Raw genomic sequence first — 20308 nt, 5'->3', positions numbered from 1 at the left:
AATGCAAACACAGCATAATATAACCACATAGCCATGGATATATGATAAATCTAAATAGCAACTTAACATCAGAAGTATCATAGTTGCAAAAGTTCTGAGATATTGAAATGAAGGTATAGTAGGCCAACTGCTAAGATGGCCACAGTGGTCCCCTCTCCTGGTATTCACCATTTATGACCAAGATGGCAGGCTGAGCGAGGCTATCACAACCGCCCATCTCGGTCATGGACTACTTTTCCAGGACTGAGGTGATCACTGCCATGGAGTTGGCAGGGCCAGTGATTTAATTCTAACAAGCAGAATATGGCCAAAGTGATGGGTTATCACTTCCCTGATTAGACTACAAAGATGGCGACTTCCACTGTGTCAGCAGTCTCTCTCTCTTGTTGGCTTTGATGAAGCAAGCTGCCACAGCAAGGGGTCCACATGGCCGGGAACTGAGGGCAGCCTTGGGCCAACAGCCCAGGAAGAACTCAACCCTGAAAACCACCCATGAATGTGAGCTCAGAAGTGGATGCTAACCCTAGCAGATGCCTGTGGCCCTGGCTGACATGGAGATTACAGCCTTTGAGAGGCCCTGAGCAGAGGACCCAGTGATAAGCCACGCCTGGACTCCTGATCCACAGAGACTATGAGATAACAAATTGTATCATTTTAAGCCATTAAGTTTGGGGGTAATTTGTTACACACCAGGTGATAGCTAAGACAGAAGGGTCATTGCTGTGCATTCTTAGTATGTCGGTGAACCCGGACTTAACATCAGTTAGCACTGCTTAATGGAATTGACATATAAATGGTTATACCGTGAATCATTTGCAGTTAAGACGACATTTTTCAGACTCTGCCAAAACAAGCCTTCTGCCTTGGGGTTGTCAGGCCACTGGAGGATGGAGCTCTTGCAGATCCTCTGTCGCAGCCTCAAATACTGCGAGTGCTGCAGCACTGGCTCCAGCAGAATAAAGACAATCACATCCATATTCTCATCTATTAGCCTCTGCAAGGCCAAGTAGAATGCTGTTTTAAAGTTCCAGTTTTTGGCATACTTTTTGGTTAGAACAAATATTGTTTTCTTGCTTTGGTTGATGCTCTGCATGAGGTTGTCGATGATGGCGAGTCCCGGGTCCCAATCCCTTTCCTCTAAACAGAGGAGCACATTTTTGTCCTCACTCTCTTCCAGGTGGAAGCGCAGCTCATTGATCACCCAGTCCGTGACAGAGGCGTCTTTGGTGTCATAAGAAACGTAAGCATCGTAGAAAGTCTGGGATGTGGAAAGAGACCTGTAGCCTTTTACCTTAGCTAAGCACACATGATAGAGAAACCAAGCATCCCAGTAAAACCAGTGATGAGCCAGGGCAGCCAGCATAACTGAGATGGTGACAAAAAAGGTAAAGAAACAGAATATTGCCGCAATGGTGTCTGAAACACAAGTTGTGAGCTCTAGACTCACAATACTCTTGCCTTGTTGATCCCCAGGACTGGCGCAAATGACATCTGTCAATCTGGGAATTGTGACGTTCAGATTTCCATCCATCCATTCTCGAAAATCTCCAATGTCACAGGTACAGTCAAAAGGGTTTCCACCTAGTTCCAAAATGGCTAACTTGGTGGCGGTCTTAGTTTCAAACGTGGATTTGTTGATCATCTTGAGCTGGTTGGCACTTAAATCGAGGTGTGTCAGACTGCTGCCTTCGGAAAGAAAGCCGGACGGCAGGTGGGAAATCCTGTTTTGACCCAGTAGCAGTGTCTCAAGAGAAGATGTGAATTTCGATAGGCTATCAGTTACAAAGGACAGCTCATTCCCACTTAAGTCAAGCAAGCAGACATGAGGAAACTGCTGTAGTAATGACCAGTTAAAGAAATTTAACCTATTATCATTTATATATAGTTCGGTGAGACTCCGGGGCAAGTTAAGGAAGGCTTCATTGGGGATATGCTGAAGGTTATTAGAGGCTAAATGAAGCCGCGTCAGATTGCTGAGATATTTAAAAATTTGCCAGTACCTGACATCTTGAGCATTCCACAAAAGGTCAAGGCGGTTTCCACTGAAAACTAATTCTTCCAGGGACATGCTTTTCAGGTACGGTTCTGTTAAAGTAAAAATACTATTGTAGCTCAAGTTTAAAACTTTCAGCTGAGTTAAGTTTTGAATAAATCCTAGACGGTGTGTTACCCCTGCTATTCGGAAGTAGTGCGCATTGTGGCTCAGATCTAGAACTTCTAACAATGGCAATTCGCTGAAAGCAGCATCATCATCAAAGTCTAGTCTATTGTTTGTCAAATCCAAATACTTGATACCACGCAAAAGTGAAAATTCAGTTCCATTTAACGCTTGACCGTTGCCATTTGAAGACAGATTTAAACAGGAAATGTTCCTAAAGCCTTCAAATTGCTTTATCCCAATAAAGAAAATACTGTTCAAGCTTAAATCTAAGGCTTTGCCGTAACTGGAACACTGTGGCTTTATCAAAGGATTGGTGTCATGATAAAAATTCGAATGTGGGTCAAACTTAGTATCTGCTGAGCGTGGCTTAAGGATATGCCTTTGGAAAGAGGGGCCATTTGCATCCTGTTGCTCGGTATCACTGACCAAGGGTGATATTCTGTTTTCGGACAAGTAAATGATTTTCAGGTTGGAGAACGATTGGAAAACGGTAAAATCAATTTGCTTAATAAAATTAACGCCCAAGTTGATAGCCATTAAATTTGAGAGGTTCCTCAGGGGCTGGAAATCTTCGTTTCTAAGTTCCTGGAACACATAACCTCTTAAATGCAATATCTGGAGAGATGTAAGCTTAGAAAATTTTTGAGAAATATTAATGTACTGTGGATATTTTTTCAGCTCGTAGTTGTAAGATAAGTCAAGTATTTTTAAGGAGGGCAGTTTTGCCAAAAATTCCCCAGAGGCTATTTCGTCCATTAAATAGTTGAATTCGAGATGCAGCACCTTCAGATGACGCATGTTGTCAAACCAGGTTGCAGGAACCTTCCGGAGCGAAGTGCTAGAGAGGTTTAGGTAGCGAAGTTGGGTCAGGGTTTGAAAAGCAAGAGGATGTATCTGAATTGAAGCACCTCCTTTGCAAGGTATGCAGGGAAATGGCGCGTTAAAACATCTCGGGCAGTTCCCACTTAAATCTAGTACTTTTAAATTTCTCAGTCCCTTGAAGTCTTCTTGACTGATGTTTCTGATCTTGGTGTTGCTAAGATAGAGCTCTGTTAGGGAGCTTGGCAGTTGGGGTGGCACGTGGAAAAGGGGATTAAAAGATAATGACAGCACCTTCAACTTGGTAAGGTTTACAAATGTTCCATCTTCTATGGCAAAGGTTTCATTACAAGCGAAATAACAGTTCCAGCCCAAATAGAGACTTTCCAGATTCCTAAGTCCAGAAGTGTTCTTTTTCGTTAACACAGTTATTCTATTCTGAATTAGACTAAGTTCTCTCAGAGATTTTGGCAAACCAGCCGGTATTTCTTGTAACTGGTTGTCTTCAAGCAGTAACTCCCTTAGGTTTTTTAGGTTGAGAAATGCTCCGTCTGTAATAGTCATACTGTTCTTTACAGTGGGATTTTCATTCTGGGGCCATAGCTTGACGTTATGGTTTAGATTGATCTTAGTCAGATTTCGCAGCCCTTGAAATGATTCATTTGTTATGCGTCTGATGAAGTTACCAGACAGGTCTAGTTCTGTCACACTTTTGTCCACTGTTCGGGGTACCTCGTGTAATTGACGATTGTTACATTCTGCAATAACAGAGCCATTTTGTTTTGTCTCATCGCAAGGATAGCTTCTAGAATAATTTGCTTCAGCGAAGAACTCACAGGAATCAGAGATTAGCAGGAAAAGGCAGGTCAGAAGCAAAAAGTGAAGAGTCATGTTTTCCTAAAGAAAATCAAAGTGGAGTCACAATATGAGAGTGGCAATATTTGCCGGGCATTTCATGATGAAATTCACAGTGCTTCAACCATACTTGGCCTGAGTTTTGAAGTGGGAGTTCTCTTAACTGTTAAATACACTGCATTAAATTAGGTTCCAAACGATTTTAGTTTTTGACCGTGTTCAGCTTCGTGGTGCTCAAAGAAGCGAAAGATGAAGCTATCTGAAATGTGATGACAAGAAAACCTGAAAAGCTTTTGCAGAAGCACTCATCAAGATGCCTCACCACCATAACGGGCCTGATGCTGGACCCTGGCTATGGTTCACGCCAGATCTATAGCACAGCAAGCTATATATCTGTCGCTTCAACCTATTAGCATAACTCGAGGAAACTTTGGCCAGTCCCAAGGAGAGTCCAGATCCGGAGATGACTCTTACCTTTTACCTACACAGCATATATTTTACTGGTATTTCCCACAATTTTTCTATACCTCTATGATGGTATGTATCAAATTCTCTTATGTCCTAGCATGAAAGTGGACATTTTCTGTCGATAATAATAGCAAACAAAGTGTCACGTTTTACACCAAACATAAACATTTTCTCACCCATGTTTATGTTCCCAGCAACAAACGAGATAGGTTCTATTATTATCCATATTTTGTAAGTGAAGAAACAAACTCAGAGACTTAACTAACTTTCAGAAGGATAACACACTGTAGAGGGGAGATGAGGCCATCTGATTCCAACATGGCATTTTTAATCACTAACCGTCATGCTACACAATCTCATTTTGAAATCTTTATGCCAGAACAGTTCCTCAAGTGTAGACAGCACTCAAAAAATGTTTTCTAAGGAGGCTACTATTTATATGTCCTTTATCATACAAACATTGGCATGAATAGCCATTCTTTTGCTTTTGTAAACTTCTGTGGGGAAGACATGACGTTTTATATTTTTATGCATCCTTTGTAACATTTAGTAGAGTGCCTCACTTTCTGCAACTCTTTCGGGGGCTGAATATATTATTTTGGTAATTATACGAAGCAATGAACAGATTAATGTGATTGGTATGATCAAGGGTTACAGTCAAAAAAACTCTCAAAATCTTATTTCACCGGGTGTGGAGACCAATCTTTACTAAACTATTTTTCACTAAAGCCCAACTCACGTCCTTATTGTGCGTTAAACCAAGCACGTGCTTTCTTTTTAAATTCTCCTGGAATTTAGGGTTAGTGAACTAACAGTCACTGCCATACCCTTACTATATTAGAAAAGATTTTTACATGGATGTCGAGTATTCTGAGGATCAATAATTATTGCCATGTGTAACAGCTAAGGAAAAGCCAGCTCCTTATGAGATGAAAATTAAAGTGGAACAGAACTTCCAGGCATTTTCAGCCTCTTGTAGTTATTTCCAACTACAGCACCTGCCTTTAAAAGCAGAGAGTTTTCTCTGGCTAGTAGCAGAAGGAAGAGTCAGAGAGGTGGGAAGCAGAAGAATTGGACACATCACTGCAGACCTAAAGATGTAGGGGGCGGGCCCCTGACAAGGAATGCAGGCAGCATGTAGAAGCTGACAGTGGCTCCCTGTTGACAGTTAGCAAGGAAATGGGGGCCCTGAACTTACAACCACAAAGAACTAAAGCTGACTGACAGCCCAAATGAATTTGGAAATGGATCCTCAGCCAGAGCCTTGAGATAAGAGTCCAGCTGGCCAACACCTTGATTTTTAGCCTTATGAGACCTAAAGCAGAGAACCCAGGCAAGCCCACCCAAACTCTAACCCACAGAAATTTAAGCTAATAAATGTGTACTGTTTGAAGTGTTTAAATTTGGGGGTTATTTGTTATGCAGCAATGGAAGACTAATACATCTAGGTGGACTTCCCTGGTGGTGCAGTGGTTAAGAATCCGCCTGCCGATGCAGGGGACATGGCTTCAATCCCTGGTCCGGGAAGATCCCACAGGCCGTGGAGCAACTGAGCCTGTGCTCTAGAGCACCAGAGCACCCGTGCTCTGCAACAAGAGAAGCCACCGCAGTGAGAAGCCCGCGCACCACAACAAAAAGTAGCCCCCGCTCGCTGCAACTAGAGAAAGCCTGCGTGCAGCAACAAAGGCCCAACGCAGCCAAAAATAAATTAATTAAAAAAAAAACACTTAGGGCTTCCCTGGTGGCGCAGTGGTTGAGAGTCCGCCTGCCGATGCAGGGGACACGGGTTCGTGCCCCGGTCCGGGAGGATCCCACGTGCCGCGGAGCGGCTGGGCCCGTGAGCCATGGCCGCTGAGCCTGCGCGTCCGGAGCCTGTGCTCCGTGGCGGGAGAGGCCACAACGGTGAGAGGCCCGCGTACCGCAAAAAAAATAAATAAATAAATAAATAATAAAAATTTAAAAAATTAAAAAAACACTTAAAAAAAAAAAAGAAAACTAATACATCTAGAAAATGTGTGTTAAAAGATGATTCACAGCTTGAAAATATGCAGCTTTTGCAGAGGCCACTCCAGGTCTCAAAGTTCAACATCTCCACTGGGAGACACAGGTGTGCCAAGGACGTAACGAAGCTCAGGGATGCAAGGAACTTTGGCAAGTAACCCAGGCAATATTATGTTTGCTCAGCACCTAAGCAGATCTAAGCCTATGTGATTTCCAAGTGTGAACATTTTGGAAGTTACTTCCTGACTCTTCCTTGTCCTCTCCTAGCTAGTGGGTGGCCTTGGGGGGGATCTATTTGATGACACGCACAGCTTATTAGTTAGCTCTACAGTCTAGTGGGTTAAACAGACGTGAGTGAAACACAACGAGATTTCAACAGTGACACCAAGAAGTAAGTGACACTAGAAGAGCCTAAAAAGAAGAGGATTTGACCTCTTCATGGTGGCTGGGAAAGGTTTCCCTGAGGAAGTGGAACTTGAACTGTGATTTTAAGGTTGATTTGGCATGTATAAAACAGAAAGAAGTCAAAAGAATATCCCAGCATATGCAAAGGCCCTGCGTGTATTCCTTTGATTTTCCCGTGCTGTGCCTTCAGAGGAGCCCTGGACAGGAATCAAGAGGGGCATGGTGTGGGCCTGAGACAAAGCACGCCAGGTTTCAAGTCCTCAAAGTCGACTGAAACCTGCAGAGAACTGCTTGCAACAGTAGGACTCAGAATAAGAAGCGGGGCTAAGAGGATTGGAATGGCATGTGAGAGATGACGAATAGAGATGTTGCAGAGGTCCTCAGTATCTCCATGCCACTACAGTCAATGGACATTTTTCCAGTCCTCGTCTGAATGAGCACATGAATTTCAGGGACTGAAAGAAAGTCAGGGATGTTAAGAAAAGATGAGAGTGGATTTTGATCTTGATCTGAGGAGCAATCCAAGCCTCTGAAGGTGGTACCATGCTCATTATTCTACAGTCATCACTGGCAAGAGGGCACAGACCTTCAGGAACTAGGTGATGGTAGCGTGAACCAAGTTGGTGGCAATGGAGATAAAGAGAAATGGATTCAAGAGATACTTAGGAGGTAACACTGAGAGACATGGCAATAGATTATAATGGGGAGGTTGGATTATGAGGGAGAGGGAAGAATTCATGGTGACTTCCAGGTTTCTGGTCTGTGCAACTGGATGAATGAGAGAGAGTGCCATTCACTGAGGGAAAAAGATCATTTGGGGCTGGGGAAGTGGAGAGTGAACAGTATTAATTAAATTTGACATGTTGAACTTGAGCTGAGTTTGTGATCTTCCAGTGGAGACATCCAGTAGGCAGTTACATATGTGCATCTTAGACTCAGAGGAGAGTTCTGGTACAGGGATGAATTTGTGAGTCATGACAAGTACAGCCATGAGTGTGAATGAGATCATCCAGGGCAGTGTAAGCCATAAAGGATCTTCCACATTTCAGTTCTACAACAATTTTAGCACCTGTTTTTCTAGTACTTTTATGATTTCATTTTCTTCTATTGAAATATCTTATCCCACTGAAATTGTTTTGGCATAAAATGTGAGGTGGGGACCCACATTATTTTTTTCTAAATGGAGACCTGGTTGCCCCACCATCATTTATTGAATAATCTTTTGCTCACCAATCTGATTGCTCCCTTTACCATATGCTAACTTTCCTATGTATTTCAATCTATTTCTAGACTCTTATTCAATTTTGTCAGTCTCTTCATCATTCACATGCTGGTACCACATGTCTTAATAATTACAGTTTTTAGGTATGCTAGCATCTGATAGGGCAAGTCCTGTTCATCATTCTTCTTTTGTGAATGGATCACTCCTATCTTACCTTCTAACAGGTTCTCACGGGTGTACACTAATTTCTATATATTAATTTTATACCAAATCGCTATACTAAATTCTCTGATTATTTGGAATAGTTGCCTCTCCATGTGATTTTCTTGGCTAAGCAATTAAACCGTCTACAAATAATGATGATCTTCTTATCACCCTTTATGCAATCTAATTTATTTTTATTGTCTAATTGCATTGCCTAGTTACTCCAGAATCATGAAAAAATAATAGAGCAGAGGTCAAAAAAATAAAAAAAAGCAAAGACTGACCAGTTAAACCACACACAGATGAAAATTCTGCCTCACAAAAAGCACAGTAAACAATGCCAAAAGTGAAATAAAGTAGGAGAAAGTATTTGCAGTTCATATCACAGATAAGGGGGTGATATATTTGATATGTAAAGACTTTTAAAGCATAATTGAAAAGACAAATTATTCAATAAAAAATGAACAAAAACATATTAACAAACAGTTTACAGAAAGGAAACACAAATGGCTCTTAAACAAAGGAAAATATACTCAACTTCACTCAAAAAATTACACTGAGATACCATTTTTCACTGATTCTACTGTGTAGGTGAGGCTGTGGAGAACAGGTGTTCCCATATCTTACTTGTAGGGGTCTAAATTAGGGCCACCTCTAAGATGGAGAGAAATCTGTAGTATCTATCAAAATTGGAGAGATATACTTAGACTCAGCAATTTCAATTCTAGAAGCAGATTGTAAGAGAGACCCTCACATATACAAATGCCTATATACAAGGATGTTCCATGCAGGGCTGTTAGTAATAGCAAAAGACTGGAAATAATCTAAATGCCTACGAGTAGTGGTCTGGTTAAATAAACCAGGATGCTATATTCATACAATGGAATACTATGCAGCAATTAAAAAGGAAAAGGTAGCTCTATATTCACTTATTCATTCATTCAAAAATATTTATTAAGCATGTACTTTATTTTGGGGACTGTTTTCAAGCTGGGAATATAGCAATGAACAAAACAGATGAAAATACCTGCCCCTTTGGAGGTTACATTACAAGATGTTAGATGGTGGAAAGTACTAGGGAGCAAAATAAGGATGGGAAAGGGGATGGTCATGTAGACTGTCCCTCAGTTGGGATGTGTCTGACGTCTTTGTCATGATTAGACTGGGGTAATGGGTTTGGGGGAGGACAACCTGAGAGGTCACTCGAGTGCCACTCGAGTCACAGCTCACTTAGGGCACATACACGACTTTCACTGTTGATGTGGACCTTGATCACCTGGCTGAGGTAGTGCTTGTCAGCTTCCTATTATACTTTTTAATTATAGCTTAATAAAAAATTTTTTAAATTAATTTTTAAAAAGTCCCCTGGGGGACAGATGGCCAGGTGGTTACAGGCTCTTCCCTTAGCGTGGTAAACAGAGTGCTGTTGGTAGGCAAGACAGTTGTATGTGGTTACTTGGGGGGGTCCAGAGAACAGGGCGGTGCTGTGCAGCCTTCCTAGCCTCACGTTGAGGCCTCAACATCTAATTCCAAACGCGACTCTCACACAACACTGAGCAATTGAGGAGAAAAGCTTCTAGGAGGCGCTGGAGACCAGAAGAAGAGCTTTTTGACACTTCAGGATGAATATGGCCTCCCAGAGAATCTGAGGCAGCTTAAAATAAAGCTTGGAACATGGAAATGAGCAGAACATTGCAGAAAGGATTTCTGAGTGAAGAGCTTGAGGTTCCTGACTCCACCCTCCCGAAAATGTGTCCTGAGGTAAGAACAGCAGTTGACAAGTTCCAAATAACTTCAGTTTGAAGAGAAGTACATGGATGGGAAGAGTGGGAGGTGGGGAGCAGGCAGTTAGCAAAGATGTTGAAGAGAAAACCCTGACTGTTCAAGCCTCTCCATCCACCTCAGGGCCTCACAGATGCAAAACGGACTGCAAAGGCTCATCATCCACAGAGTGAACCCTAGCTCAACATTCAGCGGGCTCTGAGGTAAGAGGGCAGAGCCCAAAGCCCTGGCAGCAAGAGTCACACCTTTCCAGCCAAGTTCCTCCTCTTGGCCGCACCCATGCCTCTGGCTTCCAAAAGTCTTGGCTCCAAAAGGACATCAAAGGGAACCAGATCCCAGAGAACTAAGAAGGATACTGGAGAGAATTTATCCCCATTAAGGTGTAACCAATGAATAAAAACCATCCAGCCTGGCAGAAGAAAAATGGCAACTCTGCAAATAAAATAGAGAAATGGCAACTATGCGGAATAAAAAAAAGAGAAATGGCAACTCTGTAAATAGAGGGAAAAGGAGCAATTATGCAAATAAGACAGAAAGTAAAACTATGCAAATAAAACAGAGGGAGAGAGAGAGAAAGAAAGAGAGAGAGAGAGAGAGAGAGAGAGAGAGAAAGGGAGGAAGGGGGGAAGAAAGAAAAGAGATTTCTGTTGTTTGAGGCTGACAGCTGAAGGCACCCATTAAAGTGAGAGCAAAGGGCTAGGAGCCTACAAGGTGAGAAAGGGCTTGAGAAGAGACAACAGCAGACAAGGAATGGGTATGAAGTTGAGGAAGATGGAAAGCAGGTGGATGAGTGGTAGGTGGCACAGCAGAGCAGAGAAGGCTGAAGCCAACCAGAGCGAGGTCAATTCACAGCATACAAGCCCGGAAAGACTCCGGGGCTGGCGGGCAACAGTCAGGGCAGTGGTATGCCAGGCAGGGCTGCACAGGGGATGGGTTGAAAGTCTGCATGAGAAGTCAGACCCCTCCTGATTCCCTCCCTGAGACTTACTACCTCGAAAGGTTGAATCCAGAGCCTTCGGTTCAGGAATTCAGGCACAAGTGAAGGCAGGGGCAAACTGTCAAAAAGCAAACAGGAGGGTTAAAGCACAGTTTGCATCTGGAGCGTAGAATCCCATCCTCTTCCCTCCTCTGGCTCTGGGGCCTCTGACATCCACCTGGTCGATAAACGCCCCACTCCAGCACCCCAGGCAGGAGATTGGAGCATTGGGAAAATGGACAGGCACAGCAGCAGGGCCACGAGTGTAAAATTTCAGGGGACCCCCAAAAATGTAGTCATCAAGATGAATCTAGTTTTAAAACAGTAAAGTCCCTGATGGACTATATATCAGTATTAAATAACGACAGAATCGGACCCTGCACTTGCAAAGCAGTGTTTCACCTGCCTCACCCCATCCCGGCTCTGGTTCCAAGAAAACTTGATTTACCGAAATAGGCAACCAGCCTGAGGACCAGAGTTTGCCTATTTGATGTTTTTAAAATACAACATTAAAATATTATGTATGTTGATTGCTGAGCTTTTGGGGACCCTATCTCCCTGAAATTCTCCACCAAAGCCAGAGCCTCACTCTCCTCACCCTAGCCCTGGCCCTGCACCGCAACAAAGATGTCCAATCACACTGGCACACCCTAACCAGAAGCTGGCTCCCATCCCAGGCTGGGACCTATCGTTGGGAAGGCCAGTCCTTGCAGCTGAAGCTTTTCATCAGCTGTTTGGTGTCCCACTCTTGAGTAGGAAATAACCGTCAGCGCCAGTCACCTGGAATTCACCCAGCATCAAAGAAAGATGGACACAAGCAAAAAGAAAAGAAAAATCCCAGACACGGCAATCGATGGAATCAGGTCTTCTGGCACCCAGGACAGGGGTTGATGGTTTATTTTCTTAATGCAGATCCTGTCTTGTACAGATGCTCAATCCTCCCTCTGCAATCCTGAAATCCTTAAAAATCCGAGCACCAGAAGATTTTCGGGCTTTATCGTAACTTATTTGGCAGCAAAACCTGATCCAAACTGACCTAAGGCTAGTATGATCTTTATTTATCCACTTAGCAGGAGCCCTCTCGTTTCACGGCAGAAATCGTCATTGTGCGTAATCATCAGGGCTGCCGTTGGCCCATCGGAAGTGTTTTGTAATAAATCCTGTATGTACCATCTTCTCTTGCTAAAATACAAATTCTGAACTTTGACACAATTCTGGCTTGTCCTTGGCATATGTTAAATCAGAAAAGAGAACGTGGCTGTCAATGGGACCAACTTATGACTTTCATGGGCCTGAGATACTTTGGCCCTCATGGGCCCCTTCCTCCATAAAAAAAAATAGTAAAAATTATATTTTATGACCACGTTGGTATAAAGACAAATATAATCCAGGCTGGAATATATTCATTCTTTTGCTGATTTTTAAAAGAAATTAAAATCTTTGCTTGAAGCATCATGGGCCTGAGGTCCTGTGTCTTCTGTGCCCAAAGTGAGATTGGCCCTGGTTGCCAATGATGGCATCTTGGGGCTCAGATCAGGTCCCCAGAAACTAGACAAGGTAAGTAGGAGATACTTACTGAAAAGCAAGGTAAATATTAGGTTGGGAGAGGCTGAGGGGAAGGCCGAGGGTTGAGTGGAAGTGGCAGGAAAGAGGACCAGAAAAGGAGAGTGTTGCAGGTTGAATCATGTCCCCCCAAAATGACATGTTGACGTTTTAGCCTCTACACGTGAATGTGATCGTATTTGGAAATAGGGTGTTTGCAGATGGAATCAAGTTGAGATGAGGTCATACCAGACTAGGATGGGCCCTAATTCAGTGACTGATGTCCTTATAAGAAGAGGGAAGTTTGGACACAGACACACTTCGGAAAGAAAACCATGGGAAGATAGAGGCAGAGATTGGAAGGATGCAGTTACAAGCCAAGTAACGTCAAGGCTTGCCGGCCACCCCCAGAAGCTGGGAGAAAGGCATGGCCCAGATTTTCCCTCTCAGCCTCCAAGAAGGAAGCCACCTTGTTGATAACACCTGGATTTCAGACTTCTGGCCTCCAGAATTGGGAGAGGATACATTTCTGTTGTTTTGAGTCACCAGATTGGTGGTACTCTGCAACAGCAGCCTCAGGAAGCAGATAGGAAAAGCAGACAGCAGGGGAATAAGAGCTGACCGGTGGAACCCACTGCTGAGACAAGTTCAAGCTGCCAGAAAAAGCCCTTTGGTCAGGCCAGTGAGCTCAGTGCATAGCACACCCTGCTGAGGATGACTGGGCCTACACGGTCTCCATCTTTCACTGGGTGTTGCCTTGGAACACACAGAAAAAAAAATCAAGAGCCATTTCTTTAAAGAAAGCATATGAGGCTTCCCTGGTGGCGCAGTGGTTGGGAGTCCGCCTGCCGATGCAGGGGACACGGGTTCGAGCCCCGGTCTGGGAAGATCCCACATGACGCGGAGCGGCTGGGCCCGTGAGCCATGGCTGCTGAGCCTGCGCGTCCGGAGCCTGTGCTCCACAATGGGAGAGGCCACGACAGTGAGAGGCCCGCGCACCGCGATGAAGAGTGGCCCCTGCTTGCCACAACTAGAGAAAGCCCTCACACAGAAACGAAGACCCAACACAGCCATAAATAAATAAATAAATAAATAGATAAATAAATAAAAGTACCCTTAATTAAAAAAAAAAAAAGAAAGCATATGAATCACACGCAAAAAAGAAATTTGCTTCACTTCCTGCACTCTGTCGAATATAGCATTGCACGCTACTGAGGAAGTAATTTCACAACCGTTTTTCTGGTTTCCACGGCAAATCAGGTCTTTGGTTGGGTCCATAGTATACGATAAGCCCATCCTCTCCTTCGGGCTCTGAGGGAACCAAACGGCACAACGAAAACAACCTATCTCAGTCCCCACCCAAATCTTCCTTTTCACCTTGGGCCCCAGTGGACACCAAAAACATAACTGTGAAAGGCCAGTGCAGTTTGAGGAACAGCTCAATAAAGCCTGCCTTAGCTGAGTGCACCCTGGGAGTCAGAGTGAGCCCAGGAGCCACGCTCAGAGCCCAGCCCATGGGGCGAGAGCTGTAGGCAGGGCAGAGACCACAAGTGCAGGGTGCAAAGGCAGCGAACCCCACCACGCAAGGCTAAAATAAACCCTGCAGGTTTTACCATAACACAATCTAGGGTGAAGGTGGTCTGTGAGGCATCTAAAGCTGCCCTCCTGGAACAGACAGCTTTTTATCTTTTCACACCCCTTTCCTAGGCTGCAAGCAGCGATGTTGCAAAGCTGCCCCCTCCCTCCTCCCTCTTTGAAAGCTTCCTTTGCTAAGAGGTGATTTGCCTCAGACCATCTCCCCAGTTGCACCCCTTCCTCAGAATAGATCCTGCTATAAAACAAATGCAGAGTTGGAAGTTGACTCCCAAGGGCTGATAGACTTGGTACATGTGAGTGTGTAACAAGCTTCTCATCCCTGCATAGATGCAGTGTCTGTAGCCTTAGTGGAAAAACTCAAGTTTAGTGGTTTCAGCCTCGTGTGGCAAATAGATCTGAAAGGACAAAGCAGTATATTGGTAGCTGTTAATAGAGCAGGGCTAGCTCTGTCTATATAAATAGGGAAATGGGCTTAGCCATAGAAGTTCAAACTCTCTGGTTATCTCATGTATTAACACAAACTGGGTCTCAGTTACACGGTTGTATTTAATGTTTTATGATCTCCTAGACCTTCTAGTCCAGGCACTTTTTGACAAACCTTTGTCCTCATTTGAGGGGTTTTGTTGTCGGGTTTTTCTGTTCGTTTTTGTGGGTATTTGCCTCATTCCATCCCTGAGCTTTGCAGTTAGACAGGTGTGATTCGAAACTATGTCCTAAGGCGTTTCCTGTAGTGGAGTAATTGGTTTGCAGTAGTAAGTCATGCTTTTCCACTAAAAGGGGACGGAGAGGTGGCAATCCACGAGATAAGCTAAAGTTAAATTGTTAGAAGTCCTTGATCAGAAATTATAAATCTGCGTTTTGTTGCTCTATTTCCTGAAAATAACTTGGAGATGCCCCTGGTTTGTCCATCTACTGCTTTGATTCCTTGGATACCACTCATTCTTTCACGTTAAGCAAAAACAAGTAATCGTTGCAGAGGTCTCTGTATTTTGCAGCTGCCCTTTTGTAAGACGCACTTTTCCCAAATAAAAACAATTTTAAAAACCAAAAAAAAAAAAAAAAAAAAAAGAATAGATCCTGCTGATGCCCCCCTGACATGAAAGGATCAAGGGCACCTATTGATTATAAAATGTGATGAATCCGCCCAACTGAATGACTTAGCTGTTTGAGCATGATGCAGGATTCCACCAGAACTAAATGTTTGCCAAACTGGAAATATTTCTAATTTTTCATGGGTTCTGATGTGTTTGCAGTTGACTATGTTGACCACTGATATACTGATATTATGAAAGTAAATTAATGAAGAAATGGCTGGGCAGGCAGAATTTGTCACCTTAGATGAAATTTACAGTTAATAATAGATACTTGACTTGATCCATTCCATGTCTGATGGATTCACTAACAGCTTTGGAAGACAAAAGAAACCATTACCACATTAAATGCACGTATCGATGAAGAGATGGAGCCTGATTTCATACACATAAAAATATGAAAGGGGGCTTCCCTAGTGGCGCAGTGGTTGAGAGTCTGCCTGCCGATGCAGGGGACACGGGTTCGTGCCCCGGTCCGGGAGGATCCCACATGCCGCGGAGCAGCTGGGCCCGTGAGCCTGTGTGTCCGGAGCCTGTGCTCCTAGCGGGAGAGGCCACAGCAGTGAGAGGTCCACGTACCGCAAAAAAAAAAAAAAAAAGAAAAAGAAAAATTATGCTATTTGAATTCTAGGAAATACGGTAGCATGCATTTGTTGAGTGCTTTATCATGAAGCAAACACTGGGAGCACAAGTCATGCATTTTCTTGTCTGAGCTTCATAAAAATCAGTGAGGTGGGTGCTATCATAAGCCCCCATTTTACAGACATGGAACCTGAGGCTCAGAGGCTCATTTACCCAAGGTCACTTAGATGGTAGGTGGCAGACTGGAAATTGAGCCTAGAGGTACCCACGTAGTTAACAAATTGGTACCAAGTGGCTGGTTGGCAGTGATCTGGTTTCAATTTTTGGCAGAAACACCAAAGCCATACCTGGAACTTTCTGGACTTAAATGCTGGGGGTATTACCCACCTTGCCTTTCCACTGATCAGTCTCACAGAGAGTACTTCCAGGTGCTCTGTAATGCCACAGAACAACTGGAAATCCACTGATTCTAGACATATTCACCAGCTAGTGGCTCTTTGTAACCACCTGAAAAGTCAACACAGCCTGTATGGCTAATGCCGATCCAGAACCATGGGTTATGCGTTTAAATGTACTGTGCCTGCATAGCCCTGAAGAGTTCTAAATTGGGGGAAATACTTAAAAAAATAACAAATCCCTCAACTCCACTTAGTAACTCAGGTGAACTCAAATGATATTTCACTGGAATGACATCCCCCTCAGTAGACCCCAAAGGTGACGCTGAGACACACAAATAATATCCAACTGAGTTTCCAAGACTGACCCTGGGTCATGACATCCTCCCCTGCGAGACATACCCTGATACTGTCAGTCTGGGTTTCCATGGCACTGCCTTCTCTCTCATCAACCCCCGTGCAGTTTGTAGGACTATGACATGAAAGAATGAGAAGCAGAATGAAGAATGGACTTCATCAAGTGCCCTCGCCCCGATCCACTGCCTCAGCTTTTCAGATAAGGCATACATGGAACTTTTATTTTGCTTTCTGGAATCAAGCTAAGGGGCTAATGAATAAGCTTTGGGTCTTCCTGGAGGCCTTGTCACCCCCTAAAAAAGTCTGTGCTCCTTAAGGAAAGGACCAAAAGAGCTGTTCAGATGCTGCCCGAAGACAGTGGCCCTCAACTTCAGCTGCCCATTGAGATACCTGGGAAGTTGAAAAGCTACGAATGTCCCAGCCCACTCCAGAGACGCTGATTCCGTTAGTCTGTGGTTCAGCCTGGACAGCGGGATTTTTTAAAGCTCACTCTGTGATTCTAATATACAGTCAAGGCTAAGAACCTCTCCCCGAGGCCAGGAGTCGGCTAGGTCCTTGCCTTCCACCCTCCACCAATGACGGGGGGTGCATTTTTCCAGTTTAGTTTTATTTTATCTTATTTCTACTTTCTTATAATACAATTATATTGGCTATCACAGCAGTTTACAAATATCAAGTCAAAATTGGATACGTTCAAATGCAATTCCATCTGTGTCATTGGCCCTGCTGGCCTAATTCCTTATGAGCCCTTGCAGTCATTTTGTAAAGCATCAGATAATTTCAGGGTAGACTTAATTTACTTTCAAGATCTATAATGCGCATTCACTGGATACAAAATATGAACTTCAAGAACTTATATATACATTAAATACTGGTAAAAAAATTAACTCCAAGAACTTTAATAAGCACTAAATGAGCGTGGAAAAGAAGATACTAAGGTAAATGTGGGATGGGAGTCTCTTGAAGTCAGTCTTTGCAATGGCTCTTAAATCTCATTCAATTTTCTAGAAAACATACCATTTCTTAAAAATTGTAAAGGTTTTCAATCTGACAGTTCCTGACGGTAACACAAACTGACCACCTGCTATGTCTAAACACTATAGAATATGATTATGGAAATAGTAACATCTTTACTTAAAAACTCTGAACAAGAAAAGTAGCAATTATGAATGCACATTAAGCTCCTGGTAGGAGATGAAGTTTGGGCTTTGCCCAGGCACTAGCAAGCGACCCGGAGTGGGCCAAGAGAGGCTGTCTTTTTCTGTGGAAAGAGCAAAGGACAAACACCTCCCCACCTGCTTTGCCCCCAGCCCTTTCACTCTAGATGAGAATACCGTTTCTGGCAGGACCAGTAAGTCATACCCCAGTTCACTTCCTAACTTGGAATTTGCTTCTTTTCCTCTTGAAAATGCTAAGACCACTGCATTTGATTTTTGAAATTTCCTGCACACTGGACCACTCTGTCTACATTTAGAGTTGCCCCAAGACTTCGCCTTTTTACACTGATTTGCCCATTCATCACTTTCTTTGGTCACACCATTTGCCACCAAACCCTATTTCGGGGTCAGAAACCCTCTATTTTCTTGGAAAGCTTTGTTAAAAGAATAGACGTGGCTTACCACTCTTCTGGGGTCGTCCTTTCTAACTGCTCATTCTAGAACCTGCAGTGCTGCGGAGTGGCACCCGCTGTGGTACGGGCGCACATGGACAAAGAAACTAACCAACTTCCTAAAACTGGCCGCTTTACCATCAGCAGGACCTCGCCTGTGGTTTGCAAAAGCTTATGTGGGAAGAAGGGACCTTGTGATTTCTTAACTATTGCCAAATCACTTATTGACTCGGCTGTAAAATTTCAAAACTGAAATGCGGGGGGCGTAGGAAAAAGTCATTTATAACATGATTTAAATATAACCCGAGCCAGATCGATCGGTGCATTTTTGTGAGTTTGGGTTTATTTGTGTGTACGTGAGGGCGGGTGAGGGGTGGCTAAAAGGATCCTCAGCAAAATGTTAAGAGCAGTGAGCTCTGGGAAGCAGGACTGGGGGGAAATGAGGGAGAAATGGGGAAATTTTTCCTTTTCCTTAAAATATATTAGTGTCTCTTCTTCAACTTTGCCACAAATGTGTACTTGCTTTAGGATTGCACAAACTCATTTTTTTCTCATAGAATTCATGGATGTAGTTAAATAACATTTGCACCGTTTCGTCTTTGTTCCACACATTTCCAGGAGAGCACGTGGTGAGGTGGGCATGGGTCCCTCACCAGGCTGTGGCCACACAGTGGGCATCTCCCTCCTGGGTGTCCCTGCACCTCGGCCAGTACCTGGCACATATTATAAGCTCAATAAATGTTCACTGAATGAGTGAGTGAATAGATAAGCAGAAGCAATGAGGCAGGAAAATTTAATTTCCTGATTTGCTCTGATAAGTGAGTTGGATTTTAAGCTCTCAGAGAGAAGGCCCTAGAAGGTTTAGCCCCAAGCAGGAGTCAGCAAGCTCCAGCATGTGCGCCAAATCTGCCCAGGGAGTGGAGAATGATTTTCACAGATGAACATGTGCCCTCGATCTGATGAGACAGAACACTAACTGTAAAGGCCAATGAGGCAAAAAGTTAGCATTCCCCCCCCCAAAGCACCCCATTCTTCTCATTATTAGACCTGTATTACAAAAAAACTGCATTTGATGATTATATTTTGAATGTTATCAATGAAATAATTGTGTAATGTGCTTTTCTCTTATTCTATAAGTACCTACATAATGCCCTCAATTGGCCTCTTGGCCTGCAAAGCCTAAAATATTTACTTTACAGAAAATATTTGCTGACCCCTGGCCAAAAGCATAGTCTAGAATGGGATATAATGTGCTTCATATCGCCTTACTCTCCTTGAACTGGAGGAAACCACGTTGGGGACAGGGTGGTAGGGACTGACATTTTCTCTACACACACACACACACACACACACACACACACACACACACACACACTCACTCTCTCTCTCTCTCTCTCTCATTTTTCCCTCAGGCCCTTGGTCTGCCTCTCTTGCATAACCTCTGGATGACAACGTATGGGCTTTGGAAACCTTGTTACAGAGGAATGCCTTTCAGAACTCACAGGTGATTCAAGGCCTGACACATGGTGTGGGAAGGGATTCCCACGACGTCAGAGAACACGGCCCGAGGCTTCGTGGGCTCACCAAAAATCTGGGTAACAGTCACCTCAAAGACCTCATCTGGCCACCGGGCAGCCTCTTGCTTTCTCTTGAAACATTTGCTTACAAATAAAGTTTAAGAAAGTAAGTCAAAATGACCACCAATATTGGAATAGTGGAGAGTGATCAGCATTTCTAGAAAAGCCAGACACACATGGCCTGGCCTTCAGGCCACAGAATGTTGGCCAATCGTAGACCAGGCAGTTGGGATCACACAGAGCATGGCGCACACTTGGGTTACGCTTGCCAACAGTCCAGCGCCCGTGCCAGGCAAACAAGAAAAACGAGCTACTTAATTAAAATCAAATGAGCCATCACAGGCTTTTCCACAAAGCCAGTAACCATAAAAGATGAAAATGAAAATGGAATTGACACCAGGTCAAGACAGTCACCACAAACCAGAAGCTTCGCCCACGTGGAAAGCGATCCGAGGATCCGGCCCTCTGCCCAAGCCCAGACACGGGCTCTCAGGGGCCAGGCCTGCTCTCCCGGCCCGGCCCTGTGCGGGCGCAGGGCTCCAGGCAGCTCGTCCCTCGTCCTTCCCTTGGCCATCCACGCTGACTCAAACCTTTATTTCGAAATGGAGATGATCGGTCATCAAGTGCTCCCACCAAGCAAACTTACCAGACAGCAGGCACATCGCA

General features: G+C 44.0%; 1 protein-coding gene across 1 annotated transcript; it reads right to left on the bottom strand.

Annotated features, from left to right (window-relative positions):
* Positions 1-612: 612 nt before the first annotated feature.
* Positions 613-18130, bottom strand: TLR8 (toll like receptor 8). The gene is made up of 2 exons (XM_082610494.1): positions 18076-18130; positions 613-3877 (listed from the first exon to the last, which is right to left on the bottom strand). The coding sequence occupies exon 2, from the start codon at positions 3869-3871 to the stop codon at positions 764-766; it is 3108 nt and encodes a 1035-aa protein (XP_082466620.1). The 5' UTR covers positions 3872-3877; positions 18076-18130; the 3' UTR covers positions 613-763.
* Between the last annotated feature and the right edge of the window lie 2178 nt (positions 18131-20308).

Source organism: Mesoplodon mirus, assembly GCF_964341445.2.
Source record: "Mesoplodon mirus genome assembly, chromosome: X".
Taxonomy (NCBI): domain Eukaryota; kingdom Metazoa; phylum Chordata; class Mammalia; order Artiodactyla; family Ziphiidae; genus Mesoplodon; species Mesoplodon mirus.
The sequence above is the reverse complement of the archived record's forward strand: the minus strand, read 5'-3'. Positions and strand labels throughout refer to the sequence as shown.